The 26,096-nt window shown below is 57.5% G+C and overlaps 5 protein-coding genes across 15 annotated transcripts in view; 4 read left to right on the plus strand and 1 right to left on the minus strand.

The window, feature by feature from the left end:
• Nucleotides 1–472: 472 nt before the first annotated feature.
• Nucleotides 473–26,096, minus strand: part of Rxrb (retinoid X receptor beta) — a 150,255-nt gene continuing 124,631 nt past the window's right edge. Inside the window, exons 2-11 of one of the 5 annotated variants that reach the window (XM_060369099.1) lie at nt 6,000–6,084; nt 5,217–5,434; nt 4,564–4,720; nt 4,129–4,308; nt 3,108–3,280; nt 2,522–2,651; nt 2,196–2,328; nt 1,989–2,092; nt 1,606–1,711; nt 473–1,511 (exon numbers count right to left, since the gene is read on the minus strand). In XM_060369099.1, coding sequence (XP_060225082.1) covers nt 1,364–1,511; nt 1,606–1,711; nt 1,989–2,092; nt 2,196–2,328; nt 2,522–2,651; nt 3,108–3,280; nt 4,129–4,308; nt 4,564–4,720; nt 5,217–5,434; nt 6,000–6,018 — 1,368 coding nt within the window. In that variant the 5' untranslated portion in view covers nt 6,019–6,084 and the 3' untranslated portion in view covers nt 473–1,363. Of the gene's footprint in view, nt 1,512–1,605; nt 1,712–1,988; nt 2,093–2,195; nt 2,329–2,521; nt 2,652–3,107; nt 3,281–4,128; nt 4,309–4,563; nt 4,721–5,216; nt 5,435–5,721; nt 5,964–5,999; nt 6,363–26,096 lie in introns of those variants that run through there. The other 4 variants (XM_021629743.2, XM_021629737.2, XM_021629747.2 and 1 more) reach the window with 4 other exon arrangements.
• On the plus strand, nt 6,569–9,838 carry Slc39a7 (solute carrier family 39 member 7). Its single transcript, XM_021629751.2, has 7 exons — nt 6,569–7,381; nt 7,468–7,636; nt 7,756–7,809; nt 7,929–8,090; nt 8,190–8,330; nt 8,470–8,666; nt 9,110–9,838. The coding sequence occupies exons 1-7, from the start codon at nt 6,971–6,973 to the stop codon at nt 9,380–9,382; spliced, it is 1,407 nt and encodes a 468-aa protein (XP_021485426.1). The 5' UTR covers nt 6,569–6,970; the 3' UTR covers nt 9,383–9,838.
• On the plus strand, nt 10,045–12,013 carry Hsd17b8 (hydroxysteroid 17-beta dehydrogenase 8). 6 transcript variants are annotated; one of them, XM_021629761.2, is made up of 9 exons: nt 10,045–10,110; nt 10,264–10,481; nt 10,562–10,678; nt 10,789–10,881; nt 10,981–11,066; nt 11,155–11,239; nt 11,396–11,438; nt 11,609–11,683; nt 11,824–12,013. In XM_021629761.2, the coding sequence occupies exons 1-9, from the start codon at nt 10,065–10,067 to the stop codon at nt 11,838–11,840; spliced, it is 780 nt and encodes a 259-aa protein (XP_021485436.1). In that variant the 5' UTR covers nt 10,045–10,064; the 3' UTR covers nt 11,841–12,013. The 6 variants fall into 6 exon arrangements, with proteins under 6 accessions (XP_021485436.1, XP_060225098.1, XP_060225099.1 ...); XM_060369115.1 differs by having other exon boundaries at nt 11,844–12,013; XM_060369116.1 differs by having other exon boundaries at nt 10,065–10,131.
• On the plus strand, nt 13,354–16,689 carry Ring1 (ring finger protein 1). The gene is made up of 7 exons (XM_021630206.2): nt 13,354–13,528; nt 13,618–13,743; nt 14,537–14,697; nt 14,794–15,009; nt 15,199–15,588; nt 15,845–16,118; nt 16,287–16,689. Exons 2-7 carry the CDS (start codon nt 13,666–13,668, stop codon nt 16,386–16,388), a joined length of 1,221 nt encoding a protein of 406 aa, XP_021485881.1. The 5' UTR covers nt 13,354–13,528; nt 13,618–13,665; the 3' UTR covers nt 16,389–16,689.
• The window catches only part of LOC110543428 (RT1 class I histocompatibility antigen, AA alpha chain-like), an 87,287-nt gene continuing 86,643 nt past the window's right edge, over nt 25,453–26,096 (plus strand). For both annotated transcript variants that reach the window (XM_060369103.1, XM_060369102.1), the window contains exons 1-2: nt 25,453–25,597; nt 25,790–26,059. In XM_060369103.1, coding sequence (XP_060225086.1) covers nt 25,525–25,597; nt 25,790–26,059 — 343 coding nt within the window. In that variant the 5' untranslated portion in view covers nt 25,453–25,524. The remainder of the gene's footprint in view (nt 25,598–25,789; nt 26,060–26,096) is intronic.

A 26,096-nucleotide genomic window follows, 5' to 3' on the forward strand; every position in this document is an offset into this window, starting at 1 on the left:
GCAGAGTGAGAAGGGGCACAGGACCGAGGAGACAGGTGATGCTGCTGGAAGGGTCTGGCAAGAGGGGGTCACTCAGGGACGTGGCCGCTCTAGGAGGGTAACTCTGAGACCAGCGAGCCCCTAAGGGCGGGCACGGTGCCGGGTCTGCCCGGAGCCTGCGGCGCAGCCAGGGAGAAAGCTGGAGTGAGAGACGCCGCCGCCCGCTGGCGCTGGGAGGGCACCCGCGAACAAGGCGCCTTTGAGAAGCAGCCGCGCTCCCTCCTCCCTGGGCAGCCCCGCCCCCAACCTGGCACACCCTCTCCCCCTCCCAACAAAGCTCGCCTTGTCGCCCGCCCTGCAGCGCCTCTGCAGCCCCAGGGAACCTCGGGCTGTGGCAGCATCCAGGGAACGCGTCAGGGTCTCACCGGATATCCCCACACCTAGCTGCCATGGTGCCCACCTCCCATAGTTACCTCAGTCCAGAAAACAGGTATTTTAACTGGAAAGCGATTTTATGTGCGAGTGAAAGAGAGGGAGGGGATAACCCCCCCAAAAGAGATCCAGGGCGAAACCCATGCAGCCCAGCACCCATCTCTGCAGCTGGCCATGCCCCAGCAATCCTGTTCCCAGCCTGTGTGCGGAAGGGCTAGGGAGCAGCTGTAAAGAGCCACCCAGCCGCCCCCTCACAGCACAGACCTCTTGGGGATGAGCAAGGCAGAGCCCCGCAGAGCGCCAGGGACAGACTGCCCTTGCCTCCTTGCCCACGCCACCTCCAGCCCTGGCATTTGAGCCAACCTGGGGCTGTACAGTACTTCTTTGAGTCTAACTCGCCGTCTCTCCTCACAGGAAATTAAAAATAGCAGTGGGTCCCCCTTGTCCACTACCCCCCTTTACTCCTCAGTCCAACTGCAGGAGGGGCTGACAGGAGACAAGCAGACCGCTGACCTGCCCCTTCTGCCAAGTCTGGGAGGACGAAGGGCTGTCAGAGCCCTGCTCCCATGACCATCAGCTTGGGGGCCTGCCCCACAACACCCCTTTCTGGGGGAGCCCCATCCCACTCTTCAGAAAGAGTGAGGCAGGAAGAAAAGGGAGCAGGGTCCCGGGACAGGGCCAGTGCTTTGTGCTGGGGAGCCAGGATGACAAATCACCCATATCATGGGAGACCCCGACAAATTCAGAGACTCAAGGCCACTGAAGGTAGACACGTAGTCAGCACAGGATCTGGGGTCCCCTCTGACTTGGAGACCACGCAAGCCCTGAAAGTGCTGCCCAACCCCTGCAGGCTGGGGAAGTCCCTCCTGCTCTGCACCACGGCTCTGGCTGGGCCCTCGGCCCCTCCCACCCCGCTGCTGAGAAGCACACGCGTGCCCGCCCGAGTGTGGGTTCAGGCCAGCTGGTGGGGAGCCTCCAGCATCTCCATGAGGAAGGTGTCAATGGGGGTGTCGCCAATGAGCTTGAAGAAGAACAGGTGCTCCAGACACTTGAGGCCAATGGAGCGGAGGGCAGGAAGACGTAGCAGCAGCTTGGCAAACCTGGGGGCGGAAGGGAGTGAGAGTCAGAACCATCCAGGCCCTGGGCAGACCCTGCCTCACCCCCTGAGGGGCCACAGCCCTGAAGCCCTCTCACCGGCCCTGCTGCTCGGGGTACTTCTGCTTGCAGTAGGTCTCCAGGGACGCGTACACCTTCTCCCGCAGAACCTCCACCTCTGCAGGGTTGGAGAGACCCTTGGCATCTGGGATGGTCACGGAGGAAGAGGAAGAGGAAAAGAAGGCAGGTGAACCAAGTCAGGACACACAGACATGCACAGGTGGCCCTCAGGATGCTTCAGAGGGAAATGAGGCAAACTGGGTTTATGGGACGGGGTCCGAAGGGAAGGCATCATCAGTAAAGAGGCTTTTTCAGGGTCAGCTAAGAGATTTCTGGGCTGAGGGTCTTACTGAGGGGGACCGCTGGAGAAGAGAAGGCTCCAAGGCTGCCTTGGGCTGAGAGGCTGGGTGGCCTCCTCTTACCTGGATTAAACAGAATGATTGCCCGCAGGCAGCCAAGCTCTGTCTTGTCCATCCTCATGTCCCGCATTTTGGACACTAGCTCTGTCAGCACCCTGGAGAGGGACCTGCAGGTCACTCAAAGGTCACAGCTCAGCCAGCCTTGGACACGGACCAGCCTATAGCCTCACCCCTTCTAGCTACTGGCCAGCCTGGCCAAGGGCCACTGACCGATCAAAGATGGCTCCCACGCCTGCGGAATGGGCTGAGTTTCTGTGCACGTGAAGACCCGTGGCCAGGAGGATGCCGTCTCGGACATCAATGGACCGATGGGAGAAGGACGCAATAAGAAGCTCATTCCAGCCTAGGGGCCAGAGGGCACTAAGGGTCAGCAGCCAGACATCAGGCCATGGGATCCAAAGCACAGAGAAAATAGGGAGCAAGTCAGCAAGCTGGGGCCCCTGAATATGCAAGACAAGGCTACTGGGGTCACTGAAGGTCAGGAGGCTAAAGAGGGACCAAATGTCAAGAGATCAAAGAGATTCAAGGTCACTGACCTGCCCGAAGCAGTATGACCTGGTCATCCAGAGGTAGGGAGGAGAAGTGTGGGATCCTCTTTGCCCACTCAACGAGCGTAAACAGCTGTTTGTCAGCTGCCTGACAGATGTTAGTCACTGGGTCATTTGGCTGCAGAGACAGGGGTAAGACACCTCCCTTGTAAGGGGCTTCTGAGACTCCTTCATACCTTCAAGCCCCATCTAAACCCACCTCTGTAGTTCAGGCTTCTCTTGTGGTAGTCACAGAAGCCACTACTGATCTGGGACTGTCCAGTGGGAGCAGAGATGAAGGAGCTCTCCCCCCAAAACAGAGACAAGACTCTGAGACGGTCTCACTATGCAGTCCTGACTGGCCTGGAACTTGCTCTATAGACCAGGCTGGCCTTGAACTCAGGGAGATCCACCCAAGTGTTGAGATTATAGGCATGTGCCACTAACACCTGATTCACCTCAAATTACTGAAAGGCCTTTGGTTCCAGACACGGTGTGGAGGGGTTTAAGGAAGGGAAGAGGAGAGAGGAAGCACACCTGGACCCCTCCCCCAAACCCCCATCTTGAGGAAGAAGGGATCAAGCCCACCACTCACGCTGCTGCCGCCACCCCCGGTGCCCCCAGGACCCTCCACGCCTTGGTCGCTCTTCTGCTCCACAGCAAGCTCTGCCTCCAGGATCCTGTCCACTGGCATCTCCTCGGGGGCGCCCCCAGCCCCATCCCCGTCCCCATCTTTGTCCTTCCCCCGCTGACGCTCCTCCTGTACAGCTGTGGGATGGGGAGAGAAATGCAAAATTAGAAGCCAGCTGTGAGGGGTCTAAAATCCTCTCGAGGCCTTCTCAGGGGCAACATCCCCTGGACAATCTGAAAGCAAAAGGACTCTCAGTGCGAGACATTAAATAGCCTCCTGAGTTCTCGCAATACTCAGCCAGTTATACATCTGACCCCAGACATGGCGGATGGCAAAATGTACGCTCTGCTAACTAATAGGACAGCAGTCGGTTGACCCTGGTCTGGGTCCTCCGAGGTATGTGTTCCGATTCTGGTCCTGCCACTCCACTGTTGCGTGACTCTGGGAAAGCTGAGATTCGTCTTCTTTAAAGCAAGAATTAGACCAAAATAAGGCCTAAAATGTTGTCTTAGAATTCTAGGAATCAGGTCTAGTTAGACAGAGTCCGAGAAGAGGGACCCCATGTCCTGACCTCTTCAGTGATTCTGTAGCTTAACCAGGTAGAATCTCAGGGGTTCAGGAAAGACTGGGAGACCAGAGAAAGAACACGGCAGCCAAGAAAGGAAGGGGCCGTGTGAAGTGGAGAAGAGAGAACAGAGAGCCAACCTGGGTAAGAGGCTATCTCACCCTAAGACCAAACCACGACCCATAGCACCACAGGATTAACCTGAGGGGCAACCACTAAGACAGAAACTTAGAGACAGAAACATAGCGAGGTACCAAGGACCAGCCTGAGGAGGACAGGGAAGAGACATCAAACTTCGCCCCTGGAGGAGAGAAAGACCAGTCCCAGAGATCCGGGATCCTTCCCAGTTCCTCCTCTGGGCCCTCCCACAAGGTGGGAGAAGGGCATGTGTCTTGAGGCCAGCCTGGGGTGGGTCCTTACCCTCCCTTTTCATGCCAGTGGCCAGGCACTTCTGATAGCGGCAGTACTGACAGCGGTTCCGCTGGCGCTTGTCCACTGTACAGTCTTTGTTATCGCGACACGAGTAGGTCAGGTCCTTCCGGATGGTGCGTTTGAAGAAACCCTTGCAGCCCTCGCAGCTGTAAACCCCGTAGTGCTTGCCTAGGAGGGGAGAAGCGTGGCAGTAAGAGAGCTCCATGCGCACCCCCACACCGAGCCCCTACCGATCTGCCCCGTCCTCATCATTCAGAAACCCCGCACCAGCCCCTCTCTGCCCCTACCTGCATCTGATATGCATCTAAAGGTCCCACGGGCCTCTTTGCTCCAACCAGCCTCAGGAACCCTTGGGAACCCCACAGGCAGTGGTAAACAGCCCGTACGCTCTTTCCTCTTCCGCACCTGCGCTGAGCCCCATACCTGAGCTTCGGTCCCCGCAGATTGCACACAGACGTTTGCCAGCCCCGGGGCCTCCTGGAGGGGGTGGACAGTGCAGGCCCCGGACCCCTAAGACGGGTGGCTTCACATCTTCTGGGGGGCCAGTCCCACCCCCAGGGAGCGACACTGTGGAGTTTATCTGGGATGGGGGAGACAGGGAAGTCACAGGAGACCTTTCGGAAAGAGACCCACACGTCAGGGAAACCATTCCCTGCTCGTGAGCAGGCCCTGGGTAACCCGTTCCAGATGGTACTGGGCACACTGTGGGCTAACGTAAAGGGCCTTCCCTGAAGCATAATCCCAAGAATGCATATCCACCCTTCTGTAATTGTGCAACACAGTGGCTCTGAAGGGCACACACGCGTCTTGGAAGGGTATATGAAACCAGAAGGGCAGAAAGTGACTGTGAGCTGAAAAGGACATAGAAAATTATTCCCTGTGGGCTTAGCGTTTTTATTTGTTTTCAAAATAACGCTGAGATGCACGCACCAAAAGCCCATTCGCTTCAGAGGGTGGAAGGGGTCTGAGACCACAGGCCTGCTCGGACTGGAGAACCAGACAGGTCAATGGGTCATGGGGAAGATGGGGAGGGGGGATGAAAGCAGAGAGGCAGTAAGTGGGTCACCCCCTCTCACCTGAGGACTGCTGACAGGCCCGGAGAATCCTGGGGGAGCCGGAGGGGGCAGACCAGGGGACCCCATGGAAGAACTGATGACTGGGAAGGGGGAGCCCAGTGGAGGGGGTGGCATTGGAGGTGGAGGTGCTGATGGGGTAAGAGGTGGGCCAGGAGGAGGGGAGGGAGGGATCCCCGGGGAGAGGGGATTTGGGGAAGAGCTGTCTGGGCTTCGCGAATCTGAGAGCGAGATACACACAGGCGGACACACAGACAGGAAAGACAAGAAGAGAAAGTGAGTCCTTTGATCATCCAAACGGACACTTTAATTCTCCCTGACCCACCGCACCCCATAACCCCAGAGTTCAGAAACACCAAGTGGCCAAACAACTTCACTCCCAATTTCAGTCGCGGGAGGAGGCAGTCCGGGTAGAGACTACTGGGTCATCCCAGCTGACCTGGGGGGAGGGGGCAGAGGAGAAGCACGTGGGGGTGGACCAGCGAACCCCTCGTCCCCAACTCGGTACCTTCGGAGCAAAGCGTACACAAGAAACCCCGGTTCCCGAGCACAAGCCCAGCCTTCGAACGCCCAGAGCCCTCCAAGCCCGACGGGAACGGTGTCCTTCCCACGCCCGATACCTCGCACGCAGGCCCGGCGCGGCCGCACCTGGAGGGCGGAAGCTCCCCCGCCGCGCCCCGCCCCGGGGGAGGGCACTGGGCCCCGGGATGGAGAGGGCGCGTGTTTACAAACAAGGGGGCGGGGGCGCGGGGAGGGGGCGCCGGCCGCGGCCCACCGGACACTCACCCCGCCCGCTGTCGCCCATCCCGTCCCGGCCAGCCTCCCCCGGCTCCGGCTCCGGGGTGGGCTGCTGTCCGGCCGCCGCCGCCGCCGCCGCCGCCGCCGCGGGATCCAGCCAGGGCCGCCGCCGCCGCCACCGGGACGCGACCCCACAATGCATCTCTTTTCTCACCCCCACCGGCCCACACTGCCCCGCGGCATGCCGCGGCGGGAGGAAGGGCGGACGAGCGGCCCAAGACATGACGCCGGGGCCGCGGGTGGGGAAGCCGGAGGGGCGCCGGGGCCGCGCGCAGGGCTGAGCCGGGGGCACTCGGGGGAGGGGGCGCCGAGGAGAGCGGGCTCCGGCCCGCGGCCGCGCCGCTCAGGCGCCGCGCTCGGCCCGGCCCCGGGGTGACAGCGCCGACGCGGCCGCCATCTTGGTACGGACGGGAAGTCTCGCCTCGAGCTCCCGCCCCCTCGCCGAGGTGGAACCCGCGGAGGCGGCCTCCGCCCCGCCTGTCAGCCGCCTCGCGCGGCGTCCCCTCGGATGACCCCCGCCGCGCGCACGCGCGCTCGCGCCCTGGCCGCGCCGTCCCCCGGGGCGCCGCCATGTTGGTAAAGGGAGCGGGGCGCCGGCGGGAGCGGACTTCCTGATCTCGCGGGAGCTCGAGGCGTGAGTGCCACGTCCCAGCAAGCCGAGAACCGAGAGGATCCCGGACCCGGTGAGCACTCCCTGCTGCTCCTTCGCGGTGCTTCCCGGGCCTTTTCCCCAACTCGGGGGCCATAGAGACGGGGGCCCAGAGAGACCGTAAAGTTGCGGATCGGAGGCTAGAGCGGTGTCGGAGGGCGGGGCCCCTGCCTCCGCGAAGGGTGGTGGGGAGAAAGAGACGCGGCGTTGGGAACACTCTAAGGGGGAGCAAGCCGTGTAGAGGAGGACCCCGCGCAGGTAGAGTTGAGCGTCAAGTGGAGCCGTTCTCTCTGCCCCTCTGGTCGGCGTGATGGCCAGGGGCCTTCGGGCCCCACACTGGGTGGCGGTGGGACTGCTGACCTGGGCGGCTTTGGGGCTGCTGGTGGCCGGACACGGGGGTCGTGATGGCCTGCACAAAGACGTGGAAGAGGACTTCCATGGCCACAGCCACGGGCACTCACATGAAGATTTCCACCACGGCCACAGCCATGCCCATGGCCACGGCCACACTCACGAGAGCATCTGGCATGGGCATGCCCACAGCCACGACCACGGACATTCACACGAGGATTTGCACCATGGTCACAGCCATGGCCACTCCCACGATAGCCTCCACCACAGAGGACATGGACATGCCCACGAGCAAAGCCATGGAGCCTCTAGGGAGGCTGGGGCTCCAGGCGTCAAGCACCACCTGGACACTCTCACCCTCTGGGCCTATGTGAGTCCCCAGGGGGTGTGGGGAAGAGGGCCTGGCTCGAGATCGTCGGAAAACTCCACGTTTGCCTTCTGCCTCTCCTTCACCAGGCGCTGGGGGCCACAGTGCTAATCTCTGCTGCCCCCTTCCTCGTGCTCTTTCTCATCCCGGTGGAGTCCAACTCTCCCAGGCACCGCTCTCTGCTCCAGATCCTGCTCAGTTTCGCTTCTGGGGGGCTCCTGGGTGATGCCTTCCTGCACCTTATCCCTCATGCTCTGGGTAAGTAACTTCTGGACCTGGAAGCTGCCTTCTTGTTCTTTTATATGACTGCAGTACCCAAATATGCATATGTCAAGCCAAGCGTTCCCACATTGAGCCTCATTTCCTACTTCCCACAGAGCCTCATTCTCACCACACTGTGGAGCAGCCTGGACATGGACACTCCCACAGCGGTGAGAAGGGGAGGGACAGGGGTGCTGGGAAAGGCCTGCCTCCTCTAATTCTTCAGCTCTTGTGCTTGAGAAGTCCAGCATCCACATCTCCCTTCATGCTTCACTGCCTCTGTTCCCAGGCCAGGGCCCCATTCTCTCTGTGGGACTGTGGGTTCTCAGTGGCATTGTTGCCTTCCTTGTGGTGGAGAAGTTCGTGAGGCACGTGAAAGGAGGGCATGGACACAGCCATGGTGGACATGGAGACGGCCACACACACGGAAGCCACAGACAGGGAGGACAGGGTGAGCCCACACGGCCTGCCACAGAATTCGCTCGAGCTCATGAGGTGGAGCAGGCCTCAGCTCTGTCCCTCGCCCTGACCAACTCCTATCCTTGCTCAGGGTCTCCTTCAAATGAAAAACCCAGCTCAGAGGAAGAGGAAAAAGAAGCAGGAGACACTCGGAAAAGGAGAGGAGGAAACACAAGGCCCAGAGACGGCCCAGTGAAACCTCCAAGTCCAGAAGGAGAGAAGCTGGGCTCAGGTAAGGGGTGCGCTGGTGGAGTCACTGAATTCACAGAGCGCGTGCTGTAGGTGGTGGGGAGTCTCTAGAGAGGCCACTGTGAAGCAGCATGAGGATAGGCAGGGACCTTCAATCATTTTGTCTTGTCTCTTTGCAAAAGACCTGCGTGTGTCTGGGTACCTGAACCTGGCTGCTGACTTGGCACACAACTTCACAGACGGTCTGGCCATTGGCGCGTCCTTCCGTGGGGGCCGAGGGCTAGGGATCCTGACCACAATGACAGTCCTGCTGCATGAGGTGCCCCACGAGGTTGGGGACTTTGCCATCTTGGTCCAGTCTGGCTGCAGCAAGAAACAGGTTGGTGCCAACACCTGACACCTGTCATTAGCTCCTAATGGGCTACCTTACGTCAGCAGCAAGCCCTTCAGAAGTGGAGGAGGGTGTTCCTTTTCCTCTCGCCCTGTTTCCCTTGTACAGCCTGGAAAGGATCTGCAGGAGCTGTCTGTTTAGTACCCCTCCTCAACGCTTTCTGCACCTGACTCTTGGGGGCTGGGTCCTGAGGCAGACACTTTTTTAGTAGGAGTAGGCTGTTCGCTGGCCAGGGAGCCTGAGGCAGCCGCCTGCCTCTGCTTCCTGGTGCTGGGCTTGCCCTGTCGGTGCCTGGGGTCCAGGCTCCCCTCCTCACGCCTGTGCACTGAACTGCTGGTGGCTGCTCCCCAGCCCTTGCCCATCTCTCTCCTGTCTAGAAACACCTAGTCTTTGGCTGTTGGTGACCACGTCTTTCTCTTTTCTGCCCCCAGGCGATGCGTCTGCAGCTCCTGACCGCAGTAGGAGCCTTGGCAGGCACAGCCTGTGCCCTTCTCACCGAGGGAGGGGCGGTGGGCGGCGAGGTGGCAGGAGGTGCAGGTCCCGGCTGGGTCCTGCCCTTCACGGCAGGTGGCTTTATCTATGTAGCAACAGTGTCTGTGCTGCCTGAGCTGCTGAGAGAGGCGTCCCCGTTGCAGTCACTTTTGGAGGTGCTGGGGTTGCTGGGAGGGGTTCTCATGATGGTACTGATTGCCCACCTGGAGTGAGGGCTGGGGTGACCTGTCCTACCCCTCCCGATTCTCTGCCCCCAACTACCAAATAAAGGCAGTGGGGAGCCTGGCCAGCGCTATTGCCAGAGGAAGGAGTTTTGCCTTGGAGAACCATGTCTTTGGGGGCCTTACAGATGTGACAGCCCTACACAGCGTGAGAGGTCAGCGGGCCCAGAGTGTGGGGCGTCACCCAGCACCCCTGCAGCTTCCGGAGAAACAGCGGGGCTGGGCTCACAGTAGCCTGCTGGTGCTCCCCACCTTACCTTTTCCCGGTACCTCCTGGTCAGTGATGGCTTCTGGGGAGGCCTGGCCAGAGTGGGGGAGATACCAATCGTGAGTCCTGATTTGGGGATGGGGTGGGATGTGCCCTGGTAGTCTCAGAGCCTGCTATTCATTTTATACCAATGTTTGAATGGAACGGATCAGAATAAAGTACTTGGATCTTCTGCCTCACATGCAGCCTTTGTCTTTTTGGGGGATCGGGCCCCTTGTCTCCTGGACTCACTAGGGCCCACCAAGGGGCGATGGGTGGCCACACCCCCACGGTGGGAGGTCCTCGCGCTGGTGGCTGCGGGACGCCTATGGCTAGCCGGGTTCCCATTGGGCCCTGACTGGGCCTTGCCACGCCCCCACTGTGCTCGGATTGGCTTGGGCTCGGGCCCGCCCGCCCACAGCCGCCATGGCGTCTCAACTCCGGCTTTGCTCCGCGCTGGCCTTGGTCACAGGTTCAGGGGTTCCCACCCGGGGTGGGTTGGGGTGCCCGGGCCATGTCAGCGAGAGTCCTCTCTGGGGTCCCTGGTCCTCTGTGAGTTTCTATAACTTTGCGCCCCGTGACCTCTGACCTCGGCCCGTTGCTCCCGCGCACTCTCCCATCTCAGGTGCGGGTAGCGGCATCGGCCGGGCCATCAGCGTGCGCCTGGCGGCAGAGGGCGCCGCCGTGGCCGCCTGCGACCTGGACGAGGCAGCGGCCCAGGACACCGTGCGGCTGCTGAGCGGCCCGGGGAGCGAGGACGGGGCGCCGCGCGGGAAGCACGCCGCCTTCCAGGCGGACGTGTCGCAGGCCCCCGCAGCCGGGCGCCTGCTGCAGCAAGTGCAGGTGACCCGGGCGCCGCGCCGCCTAGCCCCTCGGCCCGGCCCTTTGTGGCCTCGGTGTCAGCCTCCCCCTCCCTCCCCTAGGCCTGCTTCGCTCGCCCGCCATCTGTCGTCGTGTCCTGTGCGGGCATCACACGCGATGAGTTTCTGCTCCACATGTCAGAAGACGACTGGGACAGAGTCATCGCCGTCAACCTCAAGGTGGTGATCTCTGAACCTGTGGCTCGTGCCCGCGCCCAGCCTGGGCAAGGGCTTGAAGGAGGGCTGCCACCCCAGCCGCTCTCGCGAGCCTTGTTACCCTCTCGTGCCAGGGCACTTTCCTAGTCACTCAGGCTGCAGCCCAGGCTTTGGTGTCCAGCGGCTGTCGCGGCTCCATCATCAACATCAGTAGCATCATTGGAAAGGTCAGGACGAGTTGGGCCAGGCCAGCTAGCCACGTGGGCACGGGGAAGCGGCTCCCCCAGAGACTTCCTGACTCACCCTGGGTCTCTGACTCACCCTAGGTGGGGAATATTGGACAAACAAATTATGCGTCCTCCAAAGCAGGAGTGATTGGGCTCACCCAGACTGCAGCCCGGGAGCTTGGACGGTGGGTCAGGCCGGTGCTACCTGGGGGACTTTGCTGAGGGGGAGGGTCAGTGTCCTTCCCAGGGCAGCGTCCGCTCTTCTTCCCACAGACACGGCATCCGATGTAACTCGGTCCTCCCGGGGTTCATTGCAACACCCATGACCCGGAAGATGCCAGAGAAAGTGAAGGACAAGGTAGGCTGTGGGTGCAGGGCAGTCTGTCAGAGGTCCCTGAGAGCTGGCCGGGCCCCGGGCAAACAGTAAGTATCCAGACATGGACGTAATGCTGGATGAGAAAAAAAAAAAAAAAAAGTCCACGAAAGGATCTCTCACCCACGTGTTTCCTTACAGGTAACTGCAATGATCCCGCTGGGGCACATGGGGGACCCTGAGGGTGAGCGCGGGTTGGGAGAAGGCTCGGAGGGGACACGACCTCAAACCTGTACTATTTCTGAAAAGGTCGCACAGGGATTAACGGTTGGCGTGGGCCTAGGGGTCTGGGGGCATAGCCACTCCGGATCTGAGGAAGTGAGACCGCCCTTCCCCCACCGCCCCCTCCCCCAGATGTGGCAGATGTGGTTGCGTTCTTGGCGTCCGAAGACAGTGGCTACATCACAGGGGCCTCCGTGGAAGTCACCGGTAGGAGGCCTTCATGGGGAGGGCAGACGGATGGACCGTGAGAGAGTGAGGGGGCCCTGCAGCCTGAAGGGACGGAAGCGGGTGCCCGACCGCATCCCTCAGCACCCATGCACCTGTCCCGATGTTTCTGTCCCTCTCAGGAGGTCTTTTCATGTAACAGCCTCGAGGAAGCTGGACTCGCTCACCCCCCACCGCTGCCTGGCCTCCCGCGGACGGGGACGCTGAGTTCCCAGGCTACAAAAGGGACGGCGGTGTGTGGCTCGGGCACGCTGACTATGGGAGGCAGGGGCGCTTGTGACCCTAATAAATTCCAAATCCTCTTCCCTGCCACCTCCGGTTCTTCTTGTGTCCGAGCCCTCAGACCCTTCCCCACCTCCCCCTCTCTCCCCTTTCCGAAGGATTGTTCCCTTTCACTGCCTGGTCTCCCAGGGCAACCCCCGCCGCCGGGTGTGAGAGGAAGGAGTGTGTGTCACTGTGTGTGCGTGACACTCTGGGTCTTTTCGGAGGGAGGGGGCCTGTCCACACCCCCTCTCATTGGCTCTGCGGCACCAGTCATGCCCCCCCCCCCAGTCCCCGGGGCCTTATGGTCCCCAAGGGTGATTTGTTCTTGGCCCTATCCTGGTGTCCAGTCTGGCCTTGGAAGGGGGTCTCGGAACAGGTGGCCCTCCCCCACCCCTCCTTTCTCCGTTCCCCTCCCTTCTCTCCACCTTACAATAGCTGCAGCCGGCCTGGGGTCGGATGGGGGGGATTAGGGGAGGGGGCCAGGATTAGGGGAATGGACTAGCCGATGAAAGGGGCTGGAGGAGAGCAGAAGGGAGGGGGCTGGGAGGAGGAGGAAGGGGAGGGGGTCCGCGCTAATCGACTCTGGCGCCCACATAAGGACTGGCCACGGACTGAAGGAGAGAACAGGGAAGTAGGGGTAACTGGGGTGCGGGGCGAGGGGACCCACTGCTAACTTGTCCCGGAGACTGGCCACCCCCTGGCAGCCGCAGCGCAGGCTAGCGGGGGACGAACGCCCATCGCGCCCGCTTCCTCTGTGCCCCTTATTCCTGCCCTCAACCGGGAGAGCCCGGCTCCTTCCTCTTCTCTTCCTCCCGGTCCGCTTCCTTCACTCCTTGTCCTGGAGACGCTCTGACCACTTTCCCACGCCCGACGTTCACTCGTGTGTTCCCCGAGTCCCTCGCGGGGACCCGCCCCATCTGCCGTCCCCGCTTCCGCGTGGCGTCTCCCTGCCCGGTGCCTCCGGTACGCCTCCCTCCCCACCCCGGGCCGCGGCTCCTGATTGTCCAAACGCAATTCTCGAGTCTCTGGCTCCGGCCGAGAGTTGCGTCTGGACGTCCCGAGCCGCCGCCCCCAAACCTCGAAGGGGAGAGGCCGGGCGGAGCGCGCGGGACGGTCCCCGCACACCCGGGACCCCGCCGCAGCCGCGCTCCCAGCGGCAGAGGTGCGGCTGCGGCCGGCTTTCCGGCGTCCCGGGCCCGGCTGGAGAGAAGCCGGGGGTCGCCGGCCGGCCGCGCGGCGGAGGGGAGCTCCGCCCTCGGGCCCCCCACGTGCACCAGCGCCCACCCGGCCGGCTCCGCGCGCGCCCCGCGGGGGAGGGGGTGCCCGGTTCCACGGCGCGCGTGGAGCGCGCCGTGAGGGCGGTGACGTCTCCGTCGCGGGGTGGGATGCAGGGAGGGCGGAAGTGACGTCGGGCCTCAGCGCCCGGGCCATGGCTGCGGCGGCGGCGGCGGCGGCGAGGGCTGCGGCCTGAGCGGCGGCCGCGGAGCGAGCGGACCGGGGCGGCGGAGCCCGGGGGTCCCCGGGGAGAGGCGCGCGGCGGGGCAGCGCGACGGCTGGAGCCGGGTGAGGGGCCGCGGGGCGCGCGCTCGGGCCCGGGGGCGGGGTCTGCAGAGGGGCGGCCCCGACAGCGTCCCCTTTCCTCCCCCCCCCAGACTTCTCTCCGCCGAGCCCCGCTTGGAGGGGGTCTGCGCCCCGTCACCATGACGACGCCGGCGAATGCCCAGAATGCCAGCAAAACGTGGGAACTGAGTCTCTATGAGCTGCACCGGACCCCGCAGGTGACAGGGACCTCCCAGTCCCAGCTTTCTCCCGCCCGCCAGCCCTCCCCTCCCCCACCGCACTGTTCTCCTCCCGACTCCGCCTCGGAACCAACTTTTATCTTTTCAAAGCACTTCTACACCTACCTTGTTTAATCCGATGTAGCCCCTCAAAACAGCGGAGCCGGAGCGGTGCGGCACACACTACTGTCCTAGCTGAAGCACCGCAAACGGACGCCAGCAGTTACCCTTCCTTCCCACCCTGCAGCCACACGCCGGGCACACGCATTCAGCCCGCGAGCTTAACCAGAGCCCCCTCTCCCGTGTTCTCACACAAGTGCAGCTGGATGTCGGAATCTGCCCTAACAGGCAGTTCTAGGACAGGCAGCCCCGCTCTGAGAGTTCCAGGAAAGCCTGTTGCGGGCGGCTGTGGCGGCTCGCGCCTTTAACCCCAGCACTCCAGAAGCAGAGGCGGGTGGAGCTCCAAGGTTGAGGTCAGCTTGGTTAGAGACCCGGCAGGGTTACGGTGAGAGCCTGCCTAATAAATAAATAAACAAATAAAGGAACGAACAAATAAATAAATAAATCTGTTGAACAAATACGCTCCAAGCCATAGATCTGCGCCATCCCAGCCTCTCCCCTCCGGTCCTTCTCTCCCTGTAAAGGAGCCCTCATCTTTCCTGTTCCGGGTAGCTTTCGGGCCGTTGGTCTCCTCCACCGCGGCACTCCCATCGTCCTCAGCTGGTCAGCACCTTCCCTCTCCCAAAGCTTGCTTCTGACATCCCTTTTCCCCACCCCACGGCTGATGACCCAGGAGGCCATCATGGATGGCACGGAGATCGCGGTGTCGCCTCGGTCGCTGCATTCGGAGCTCATGTGTCCTATCTGCCTGGACATGCTGAAGAACACCATGACCACCAAGGAGTGCCTGCACAGGTTCTGCTCCGACTGCATCGTCACTGCCCTGCGCAGCGGGTAACGCGGGGGACATGTCCACCCCGGGGCATGGTGGCACAGTCTTGGCACCGGCGACGGGGACCCACCCTACAGAGCCTCCTCCCCCCATCCCAGGAACAAGGAGTGCCCCACCTGCCGGAAGAAGCTGGTGTCCAAGCGGTCGCTACGGCCGGACCCCAACTTCGACGCCCTGATCTCCAAGATCTACCCCAGCCGGGAGGAGTACGAGGCCCACCAGGACCGCGTGCTCATCCGCCTCAGCCGCCTGCACAACCAGCAGGCGCTGAGCTCCAGCATCGAGGAGGGCCTTCGGATGCAGGCCTTGCACAGGTGTGGGTCTTGTCTGGAGGACGGCCCGACCGTCCACCCTCAGGGGTCAGTCATGCAGCTGACGCTGGGCCCGTCTGAAGGCGCGTGCGTGTGTTCTCAGACAACTGAGCCTCGCCTAAGCCTGCTCAGTCATCAGCTAGAGACGAACATGCGAACCCCGCTCTTTCTAACCGGGATCGTTTGTTGCAGGGCCCAGCGTGTGAGGCGGCCGATGCAGGGATCCGATCAGACGGCGACGATGAGTGGGGGGGAAGGAGAACCTGGGGAGGCCGAAGGGGATGGGGAGGACGTAAGCTCTGACTCCGCCCCCGACTCGGCCCCAGGCCCTGCTCCCAAGAGACCCCGTGGCGGGGGTGCGGGGGGCAGCAGTGTGGGGACAGGGGTGGGTGCTGCTGGCGGGGTTTGCGGGGGAGCTGGTTCTGAAGACTCTGGTGACCGGGGCGGCACGCTGGGAGGGGGAACCCTGGGCCCCCCGAGCCCCCCGGGGGCTCCCAGCCCTCCAGAGCCAGGTGGAGAGATCGAGCTTGTGTTCCGGCCCCACCCCCTGCTTGTGGAGAAAGGAGAGTACTGCCAGACGAGGTGAGGAGCCTCCGGGGTGAAGTTCAGAAAAGAAGGTTTTCCCTTGGTCAGAAGGGGGCCTCAGGCCTGGTGGGGGGTGGGGGCGCTCCGCTGGCAGAGCATTTGTCAAGCACGCACGAGGCCCCAAGTTTGCTCCGCAGCAACACCAACCAAGGGCGGCAGGGAGGTCGAGGCCAGCCTGGGGTACCTGAGCCCCAAGCCAGGCCTTTCGGGGATAGGTCTCCGCTCCAGCACTCTGTTCCCCCACCCCCTCCAGGTACGTGAAGACCACTGGGAATGCCACAGTGGACCACCTCTCCAAGTACTTGGCGCTGCGCATCGCGCTGGAGCGGAGGCAGCAGCAGGAGACCACAGAGCCTGGAGGGCCCGGTGGGGGCGCCTCGGACACAGGCGGACCTGATGGGGGTGGCGGGGAGAGTGGGGTTGCTGGAGGAGGCGAAGGTCCTGAGGAGTCCGCGCTGCCCAGCCTGGAAGGCGTCAGCGAGAAGCAGTACACCATCTACATAGCGCCCGGGGGCGGAGCTTTCACGGTGAGCGGCTGCTGGGACGGAGCAGGCGGGAATGCGAGCGCGCCCAGGGTGGCCGCCGCCCGGCTCCGTCCCTCCCTCTCTGTGGACCCCTGTTAGGCTGCACCCCCTTTTGCTTTTCTCTCCCTTTTTGCTCGTCCATTTCCTTTTCCAATTTTCCCTCCTCCCTAGACGCTGAATGGCTCCCTGACCTTGGAGCTTGTGAATGAGAAGTTCTGGAAGGTGTCCAGGCCGCTAGAGCTCTGCTACGCCCCCACTAAGGACCCAAAATGACTTCCCAAGGGCACAGTCAGAGGATGTGGATCACCGGGTGCCTCTGCGTCCCGGCTCACCCTGCCTGCCAGCTTCGTCTCCAATGCCCTCCAGCCAGACAGCCAGAGGACACAAACAAGGACAAACGGCTTTTATACAAAGCGTCTATATTGGGTTATTGTATATTGTACAGCACAGCACCTGTGCCCACCACTGCTTTTTCTATCGACCCTAACTGCCCACCCTGCAGGAGTTGGGGAAGGCGAGCAAGGCCCCTCCCCATTCTGTTACCGACAACAGATTTGCTCATTTCTTCTTTGAACCTGCAGTTCTCTGTGTGTGCCTCAGGGTAGGGCTGGGAGGTTGGGGACGGGGTAGGGGCGCTGGAGAAGCCGCTCAGCCTTAGCACTGGCGGCTTTTACAGAGGACCCGAGTTTGATTCCTAGCATCCACATAGTGGCTCACAACCATCTGTTTCTGGATATTGGACGCCCTTTTTCTGGCCTCTGCGGTCACCAGGACACACTTTGCGCACTGTCTTGTACAGGCAAAACACCCAAACACATTGAATTAAAAGTACACTGGGTGTCAGAGGCAGGTGGATCTCTGTAAGTTTGAGGCCAGCCTGGCTGACAGTTCAGTGTTGGGGATAGGGAGGTGATGCCAGAGGTTAACTCCCATGTAATTCTCTCCCACCGTTATAATATTCAAATGAAGAGGAAGGGAGGAGCCAGCCGTGGCAGTAAATTCCTGTAATCCCAGGATCTGGTTGGCAGAGCCAGGAGGGTTGTCACATGGAAATCAGCCTTGTCTACATGAGTTCCAGGCTAGCCTGGACTAGTTACACCTCTTCTCCAAAAACCTAAAGAAAAGAGAACTGCTGTCCTGTGAAGCTGGAGGAGAGAGGATGAAGGGGAGCAGGTGCAGGGTCAGAGGGTGTCCAGGGCTTATTCTGCACAATCCCACTGCCCAGTCAAACCGGGCTAGCCTATGGTAGGTAGAGGCTCCACAATGGAGTTGGTCAGCCGCCGAGCACAGAGCTCGGAGTTTGAAGTGGAAGATTCTCATCACTGCTGGTGTCTGAAGTGAAAAGGGAGAGGGCTGTGAGAGCCAGTTGTGGCCTCGGGGTCAGGAGTCCCAGACATTTCCAAGATCACCAGGACAGGCCTTCAGCAAAATGCATGTGCCCTCTGGCCGCCCACTGCCCTTGGCATCCTGCCCCAGCCTCCCCTCCTGCTCATGCAGGTAACAGGCTGGATGGCCTCCCTTGGATTCTCTTGTGTGATCCCAGGTACTGTCAGTTACGGCCCACCCATCCTCCAGTCCCCATGCCCATGGCAGACCAGGCAAAGTGCCACCGTGGTCCCACAGAGGTCAAGATGCCCTCTCACCCCTCAGTATAGCCCCTTTCTGTACTGTTCATCCTGGACCCCACCCAGCCAGCCAGCGAGCGTGTGAGCGCGCGCGCGCACACACACACACACGTTTTTCTTAGGGCCTCACTATGTCACTCTGGCTGCCTGGAATTTATAGAGAGCTAGTTTCAGGCTAGCTTTGAACCCTCAGAGATCGGCCACCTCTGCCAACCAGGCCTTCCTCGATGCTGGGAGGAGGAGGCGTTTGTGGGGGGCATGAGTTCTCCACTCACCAATCCTAGATGGGGCATTTTCTCCTCACCTCCTCCTCCGTCAAGACAGCATTACTGACTCAGCAAGGCGAGAGATGCAAAGTACATACAACAGCAGCTTGACATCTGTGGAGGACAGAGGCAGAAGGGAGAGGCCACCATGGACAGGTCCTCCCTCGGCCAGCACAGGCCACTGGGTCTCTCTGTCGTGTCCTGGCCTGCGGCATGGGGAGAAGAGGTGAGGTGGCACACACCATGACCTCAGCTCTTAGGAAGCAGAGGGAGAAGTACTAGGGTTCTTAACCAGGCTGTCCACAATAATTTTTTCAGGGGTTCGCTATGCCCCCCTTCGCTTGTAAATAAAAAAAGCTCTTTCTAACCACAAACAGTAGGAACAAATATGAAAGCTATCGTGTAATAATTACACTCACAGTCCACACGCATTTGGCAGCTTAGACATGCCGTCTATCCTATCCCAGTGAGCTCAGAGTTTGTACCCAAAACACTTTTGTTACAGCTGATATTTAACAACCTAAAATTTCTACTTAGTCCTGTATCTTTTTAAATCCTAAACAACTCAACCTTAATTTAAAGACTATAACTGTCTAGTCTTCAACCCCAGAACAGACTTAAGAAGGAATAAATATTCCCTGAGTTTGTAGGATGTGCAGGGCAAGCAGCTTCCAAAACAGAAATGACTTAGAGGCACTTGGCTACCAGGACAGTCAACCAAGTTTTTCAGCAACTGGTACAGCATCCTCTTCAGCCTTCTGGCCCAGAATATCTGGCAGGCCTTTGTGTGAAGCAGAAAAGACGAAGGGCTTCTTGTCGTGTCTTGGCAAGCTTTGGCAATCAACTTCTTGCTTGAACAGCATGACATCTGTAGCTCAAGTAGGACAGTTTTTGTGTTTTGCTTTTCAGGTTTTGCTTTTTATTTTATTTATTTATTTATTTATTTATTTGCCCCGTGGCAGCCTCTCACATTAAAGCAAGGAGATTCTTCAATCGATGCTCATCATCTTCCTTGAAGTCAAAAAAGGGTGCTGTCAGGAGCTGACATGTCTCATTGTCCAAAAATTCTTTAAATAAATAAAAACGTCTTTAAATGGTATATTCTGGGGGTCTCTAGGTTTCTGAAGACCATTACCTACAGCAGATCTGGACAGGCATGCGCTGCTTGCCTTTAGCTATCCCTCTGTTCAACCTTGGAAACATGTTTCTGTATTAAACTAGAGCATGAGTTTGACTGACTAAATATTAACTTGCATTACTTAATCATCCTAAGGGCTGGATAGAAGGTTCAGAGGCTAAAAGCACTGGCTGCTCTTCCAGAGGTCCTGAATTCAATTCCCAGCAACCACATAGTGGCTCACAGCCATCTATAGTGAGATCTGGTGCCCTCTTCTGGCCTGCAGGCACACATGCAGACAGAATGCTATAATTAAAAAAAAAAAAAGTTTGTAATAGCAGCTTTTAAAAGGATTCGAATTTCACATTGTATTTTTAAATGAGTTGCATAGGTGCCACATGCATACATGAAACATGCATACATTATGTGTATCAAAAATAACATTAGGGGCTGGAGAGATGGCTCAGTCAGTCAAGAGAACAGGGTACTCTTCCAAAGGACACAGGTCCAGCTCCCAACAGCCACACAGCAGCTCACGTGCGTTTGTAACTCCAGATCCAGGGTATGTGACACCCTCACACATACCTGCAGGAAGAACACCAGCGTCCGTGAAATAAAAATAAATTATTAACAATAATGCCTTTACATCCCCATCAATATACAATCTAAGTCTGTGAAGACCTTAACCTGTATCGATATACAATAATCCACATCAATGTAGAAATATTTGAGAATAGCAATAGCTCTACAGTTGAAGATAGATTCAGTATCTACCCTTTTATCCTGTTATTCCTCTATTATTTTTATATCTCGCCACCACCACCCCCTTTCCTCTCAACCCTTCTCCCCCCTACATAGTAAAGAAGGACAGAGAAAAGAGGAGAGCGAGAGCCTGGAGCCCAGCCTCCGACACCTTGCCTCTTCCCCAACCAGGACTAATAATGACTTGTAACCAACCCCCCTAAATGACAACAAAGTTCCACAGCCCAACAAATGACCAAAAAACCACCCACCTTGCCTTTGGGGAGCGGGGTGGTTGTTTTCATAAGTTCGTTTTTGTTGTTTGGGGGTGAAGGCATAATTTGAGGAGGGTTCAGGAAAAACTGGCATAGCGTCCACTCTTAAGAGGACTAGCTGTAACATTTGCTGTCCAGTCTCTGTGTGCTCTGAAAGTGCAGCTTTATTTGCAGCCTGGTCGGGAACAGTCAGTGATACTGGGTGATTTAGCTGGCCAAGAAGAGAGGCTAGGAGGTGTGTAGCAGGCAAAGTTTACATGCCATCCACTCACTGGTGTACCGGCAAATGTGCTTGTCCCGAGGAGCAGCCCCCCCTGGGAGCCAGTATTTCACATTTGAACACATGGCAGCCCCAGACCAAAACCAACACCAGTAGGTTCAGGGTCAGCCTTCCTGAGACTGTGTGGCCGTTAACATCTCTAACCACCTAGCAGACAGGCCTTGGCACTGGTCAGGTATTCTCTAGTCTAGCAGGTTGTGGTGGCACACACCCTTAATCCCAGTACTAGGAGGGAGGCAGAGGCAGGCAGATCTCTGTGAGTTCAAGGCCAGCCTGGTCTACAAAGGGTCTCCAGGACAGACAGCTACATGAAGAAACCCTGTCTTGAAAGAACAAAATTAATTAGTTAGTTAATTTTAAAAAGAATGGCCTCCATAGCCCCAATATCTGAATACTTTGCCACCAGGGTTGGGGCCCTTTGAAAGGATTAGAAAGATTAGGGGCGTGGCCTTGTCTTAGGAAGTGTATCCCCAGGAGTGGGCTTTGATGTTTTGCAAGCCCATGCCAGGCCCAGTCCTGCTCTGCCTGCAGCCTATACGTGAGGATGTAGCTCTTGGCCACTGCGCCAGCCGCATGCCTGCCTTCTCTCTGCCATGGTCCCCACCATGATGAGGACTGACTAGGACTCTGTAAGCAAGCTCCCAACTAAATGCCTTCTCTTTTAACAGTTGCCTTGGTTGTGACACTTCTTCACAGCAACAGAAGAGTGTCTAGGACACATCTCATGTTTTTTTATTCTCTGTCATCTCCGCCCTCATCCACCCAGTAGCCTCCTCACCTAGAAGCAGGATGGATGCTAACGCTCATTAAGACCAGACCCCAGGCACAATCCCTGTCCCTCCACTTCGGTCACTCTCCAGCACTGCTCCACTGCCTCAGAGCAGACCAGCCCTGTTGGTAAACTGAGAACCACCCACATTCGAGGGCCAGGTGCTCCCCAAGCCCACTTGAGAGGCTCAGCTCCAGCAGCCACGTCAAGACTTCCCTCACAGCCACTTGTTAGCACAGACTTCATCGAAGTTCCCTCCCGCGCAACAACCTCTCTCTTCCTCTGTGGACTCAGATTTCATCATAACAGTTTAGCCACAGTAAAGACCAATGGCCAAAATATTGGTGCATGTGATTTGCAAACTCTTCCACATTGTACCAACTGCTGCTGCACAGACAAATGATCCCCAAATCTCTGTATCTGCACTCCCTCTGCTGGACACTTTCTCCACTTTCAGCTGCAAAAAATCTTAATCTCTGTGCTCTGCTCTCAAAAAATCTCTTAAGACTATGCTCATCTCAAAATTTGTAATTTACCATTGGGTATAGTAAAATCAATAAAATCTGTAAAAAAAAAATGGCTTTAAATTTATAACTAGGAACTGGAAAGATGGCTCAGCAGTATAAAGCACTGGCTGCTCTTCCAGAGGTTCTGAATTCAATTCCCAGCAACCACATATATGGCTCACAACCATCTATATATGGATCTGATGCCATGCACATATATAACATAAATAAATAAATATTTTAAGAAAACTTATAACTAGAAGCTTTTAATTAAAATCTATACACAGGTAGTCATCATTTGCTGCAACATATTATATATGATTCATCTCTGTGTGTATATGTGTATGCAACTTGGATACAGCTTTCATTTAATATATATTATATATACCATATAATATACTATATAACTATGTACTACAAAAACAGATGTTTTAAAGTAGCAGCCATGTGGCCCTCCTCCATCTTGGCTGGTGACCTCATCAGGATGTAAGCAGCCACATGGCTGGCAGCCATCTTTACTAAGGTTAAAGGGTACATGCCGTGTGACCTCACGATCTTCGATGACCATGTGATATAAAGCAGCAATGGTAGAACTTCTTGGTCCTAATGAGCTCTGTTTCTCATTGTGGCTCTTTTTAGTCTAAGGAAGCAGCAACAACTCTCAAATATGTTGGATTGGTGTGAATTCTTCATGATGATGAAAATTTAAGGTTATATTTGCTACCATATACTGTATATGTGATTACCTCAGGTTTACAATTATTGTCTATGATGACAAAGTTCAAGGTTATAAAGCTCTACCTGGATTAGCAAAAGCTGATTTAAAAAGTATGTCTAACTTCTTATGTCTTGGCTAACTGTGCAAGACCACATTGATAAATGTAGATAAGGAACAAGGGATGTTTGATAAATACGACACAGACACATATTTTTTCTAAAATTTCATTTCATGAGCACCGCTGTTTTGTCTACATTCATGTCATGTGAGGCTGTCATATCCCCTGGAACTATGGTTACTGACAGTTGTGAGCTGCCATGTGAGTACTGGGAATTGAACCCGGGTCCTCTGGAAGAGCAGCCAGGGCTCTTAACCGCTGAGCCATCTTTCCAGCCCAGGTATATTTGATAAATAACATTTATAATTCTAAGGTCTACTCAGCTTCACAGTAATACATGGGATTCTAGACAAGGTCAAAGTCTGACATTTCCAGGTGGCCTCTGAGTTCAGTCTATACCTTTCTCAGTGACTCCCTTTCTCTGTGGGGTACCCTCCCTACCTGAACTCTAAAACCTCTAAGCAGGGTCACATAGCCCTCAGGGAGGACTACAGGCCCTTTCCTTTCCTGAGAAGAAACCAGCTCAGCAAGCACCTGGAGATTCCTGGAAATACCGACCCTGTGCTAAGGAGATCTAAGCTTTAAGCAAATGACCTTCAACTGTACCTGGGGAGTTTTCCAGCTAAAGGATAACTAAGTCCCGTGTTCTCCTTCTTGTGATAGGACCATGCTACTCCATGTAAATGAGGTGCTGAACCACTACATGTAAATCAAGTATCCCTAGCACCTCCAGCCCAGGGAATCAAACACATTCACCCTCCAAACCCCTCCCATTGCCCAAGGTTTATACATCCCTGATTTCACAGGAAATAAAGGTGCTTCGTGACACCATCAGCTTTCCATGATGGCTGCCTGAGATTTGTCATTAACTATGGTGAAAAGAGGGCTTCCCACCTCCCTGGAGATTTGCTGCTGGACTCCAGGCCAGCCACAGCTGCCTCGGTCAAGCCTGCCTGACCCAATTGAGCTCAGTGTTGACTTCAGGTGAAACATCCACACCTGGACCTGCCTTCCGGATGTCAGGGCCTGAGCCTGCCAGCTGAGCAGCAATGTTTGAGCTGCAAGCTGAGCAGCTATGAGCTTTCGCCAACACTCCTGCTGTTAATACAGCTTAATACAGCGACTTAGACAAAGGGCTGTGACACTTCAGTATCATCTGAAACCGATCATCTCCTTTAACAGAGCTGAGCTTAACGTGTGATAGGAAACCCACTTCCTCCTCCCCCAGTGAGACCAGGAGCCCTGCCCAGCCCGCAGTCCTCTCCCTCAAGCACTCCAGTCTCTCCTGACAGAAACAGAACCTTGATTTCGGGGTCCCATGTTCTTCACCTGAGAGCTGACAGCTGTGCCCCAGACAGGACACTAATATTTGTCTAGCTTCTTTGTCTTTGCTCATCTTGTTAAGCTTTAGTTATTTGGATAAACTGAGTCATACAAAAACTATGATACTCTATAATGGCACACTGTTAAAGATACCAGTCTTTTTAAGTTTTTTGTGGTTTTTTTTTTTTGAGTCAGGGTTTCTCTGTGTAGCCTTGGCTCTCATGGACTCACTGCTTAGACCAGGCTGGCTTTGAACTTGCAGTGATCTACCTTCCTCTGCCTCCCAGAGAGCTAAGATCACAGGCGTGTGCGACCACACCCAACTCAAGAAATCAGTTTCCTATGGACTAAAGTTTATTGCATGGATGGTTTCTTCTGATGCTAAAGGATCTTTAACTCTTATTTTTAAGGCTCAAACTTAACAGGGATAAAGCTATAAAATCCTAATCTTATGAAAGCTACTGACTTATTGTAAACTGTTGAAGACAATTAAGACATGCTGGTTAATAGTCAGTGTATAAATGGTCAAATGCTTTAATGTGTGCAGAGCTCTCCCTACTGTCATGCTAAGTCCTAATGTAATTAATTACAGGAATAAGCTTTATTTAACCTCCTGTATATGTTCTCAAAGTGAAGCCTAAAACAAGTCACTAGAAACAAGCAAAGCTTGTTTAGTTTAAATACACTTACTAGATAAAGGTCCTCAAAACCTTTCCAGATCCGTTGACTACGGCATTTAAAATGTTTAATGGAAAAGGCTGACGATGACAAAGACCCCCAGGTTCTAGCAGTGACCCCAAGGTCACACAGCTGATGATGTGGTGGAAGAACTCCACTTGGAGCTTGCTGGGAATGTGGCACAACCGGCCACTGGATGAAAAACTCCCCTTTCCCTTGCCTGTCGCCAGGACCCTGTCCAAACTGTGGACAAGCAGGACACTGGGGAGTTGACTGTCCTGCTTTGCTAAGACAGAGCAGGCCGGTCCCCCAAGTCCTAGCCCACAGGAAAGTCTGTTGGACACTCTGAGCCTGGCAGCAAAGACTGACGATGCCCTGGACCCTCTGCTCCCAAGGACATCGAGATTACCACAGAGGAAGCCGGGAGCTTGTCCGGGTAGCTGCTGAGCCTCCGTCATTTTCAGCAGGTTCCGGAGCTGCTTGGTCTGCAGGTGGACAGAGCCTGGTCTCTGTGGGGTCTGTGAGGGGATCGCAGGCCAGCGCCTCTGCTTAAGGACAGCTTCTCTCTCTGTCCCCAACTGCTTGTTGTTGCCACTGTATGCCCGGAAGAGGCTTTTCTTCTGGAAGACTCCAGGGTCGACTTCTGAAGAGAAGAGGCAGAGGAAGGGTGGAGGGGATGATGATGAGTTTGGCCTGTGTTTCTGTCCTGGTGTCCAGACAGCTTCTGGGGAAGAACGCGGAGTCACCATGACACCCAGCGCTCTGTCCCGCACACAGGGTTCTGGGCTGGGGAAGCCCAGGGCTGGGACTCCCCAGGTCCCAGTTTCACTTCTGCTCCTAACCTGTGTCAGGTCCTTCTGCCCGGACACTGATGACGCGCAGGCGCTCCTCTCCCCCATTGGGTGGCGACATCCTGGGGAGCCAATCAGCGTCGCCGCGGGCAGCGGTTATAAAGTCCACGCAGCCCGCGGGGCTCAGAAGTCCGGGATCCAGATGGGGGCGATGGCGCCGCGCACGCTGCTCCTGCTGCTGGCGGCCGCCCTGGCCCCGACCCAGACCCGCGCGGGTGAGTGCGGGGTCGGAGGGAAACGGGCTCTGCGGGGAGGGCGGGGCGGCCCCGGGGAAGCCGCGTGTCCGCGACCCCCGGACCCTCCGCCGTCCCCACGCGCGTCCCGAGCCCCGCGCTGCTCCCCTCCCGGCCCGCGCACCCGCCGGGGTCCCGGGAGGAGGTCGGGGTCTCACCGCGCGCCGCCCCCAGGCTCACACTCGCTGCGGTATTTCCACACCGCCGTGTCCCGGCCCGGCCTCGGGGAGCCCCGGTTCATCGCCGTCGGCTACGTGGACGACACGGAGTTCGTGCGCTTCGACAGCGACGCGGAGACGCCGAGGATGGAGCCGCGCGCGGCGTGGATGGAGCGGGAGGGGCCGGAGTACTGGGAGAGGAACACGCGGATCGCCAAGAACCACGAGCAGATTGACCGAGTGAACCTGAGGACCGCGCTCGGCTACTACAACCAGAGCGAGGGCGGTGAGTGACCCCGGGTCACACGTCACGACCCCTGCAC

The sequence above is a fragment of the Meriones unguiculatus genome, chromosome 16 (genome assembly GCF_030254825.1).
Source record: "Meriones unguiculatus strain TT.TT164.6M chromosome 16, Bangor_MerUng_6.1, whole genome shotgun sequence".
Lineage (NCBI taxonomy): Eukaryota > Metazoa > Chordata > Mammalia > Rodentia > Muridae > Meriones > Meriones unguiculatus.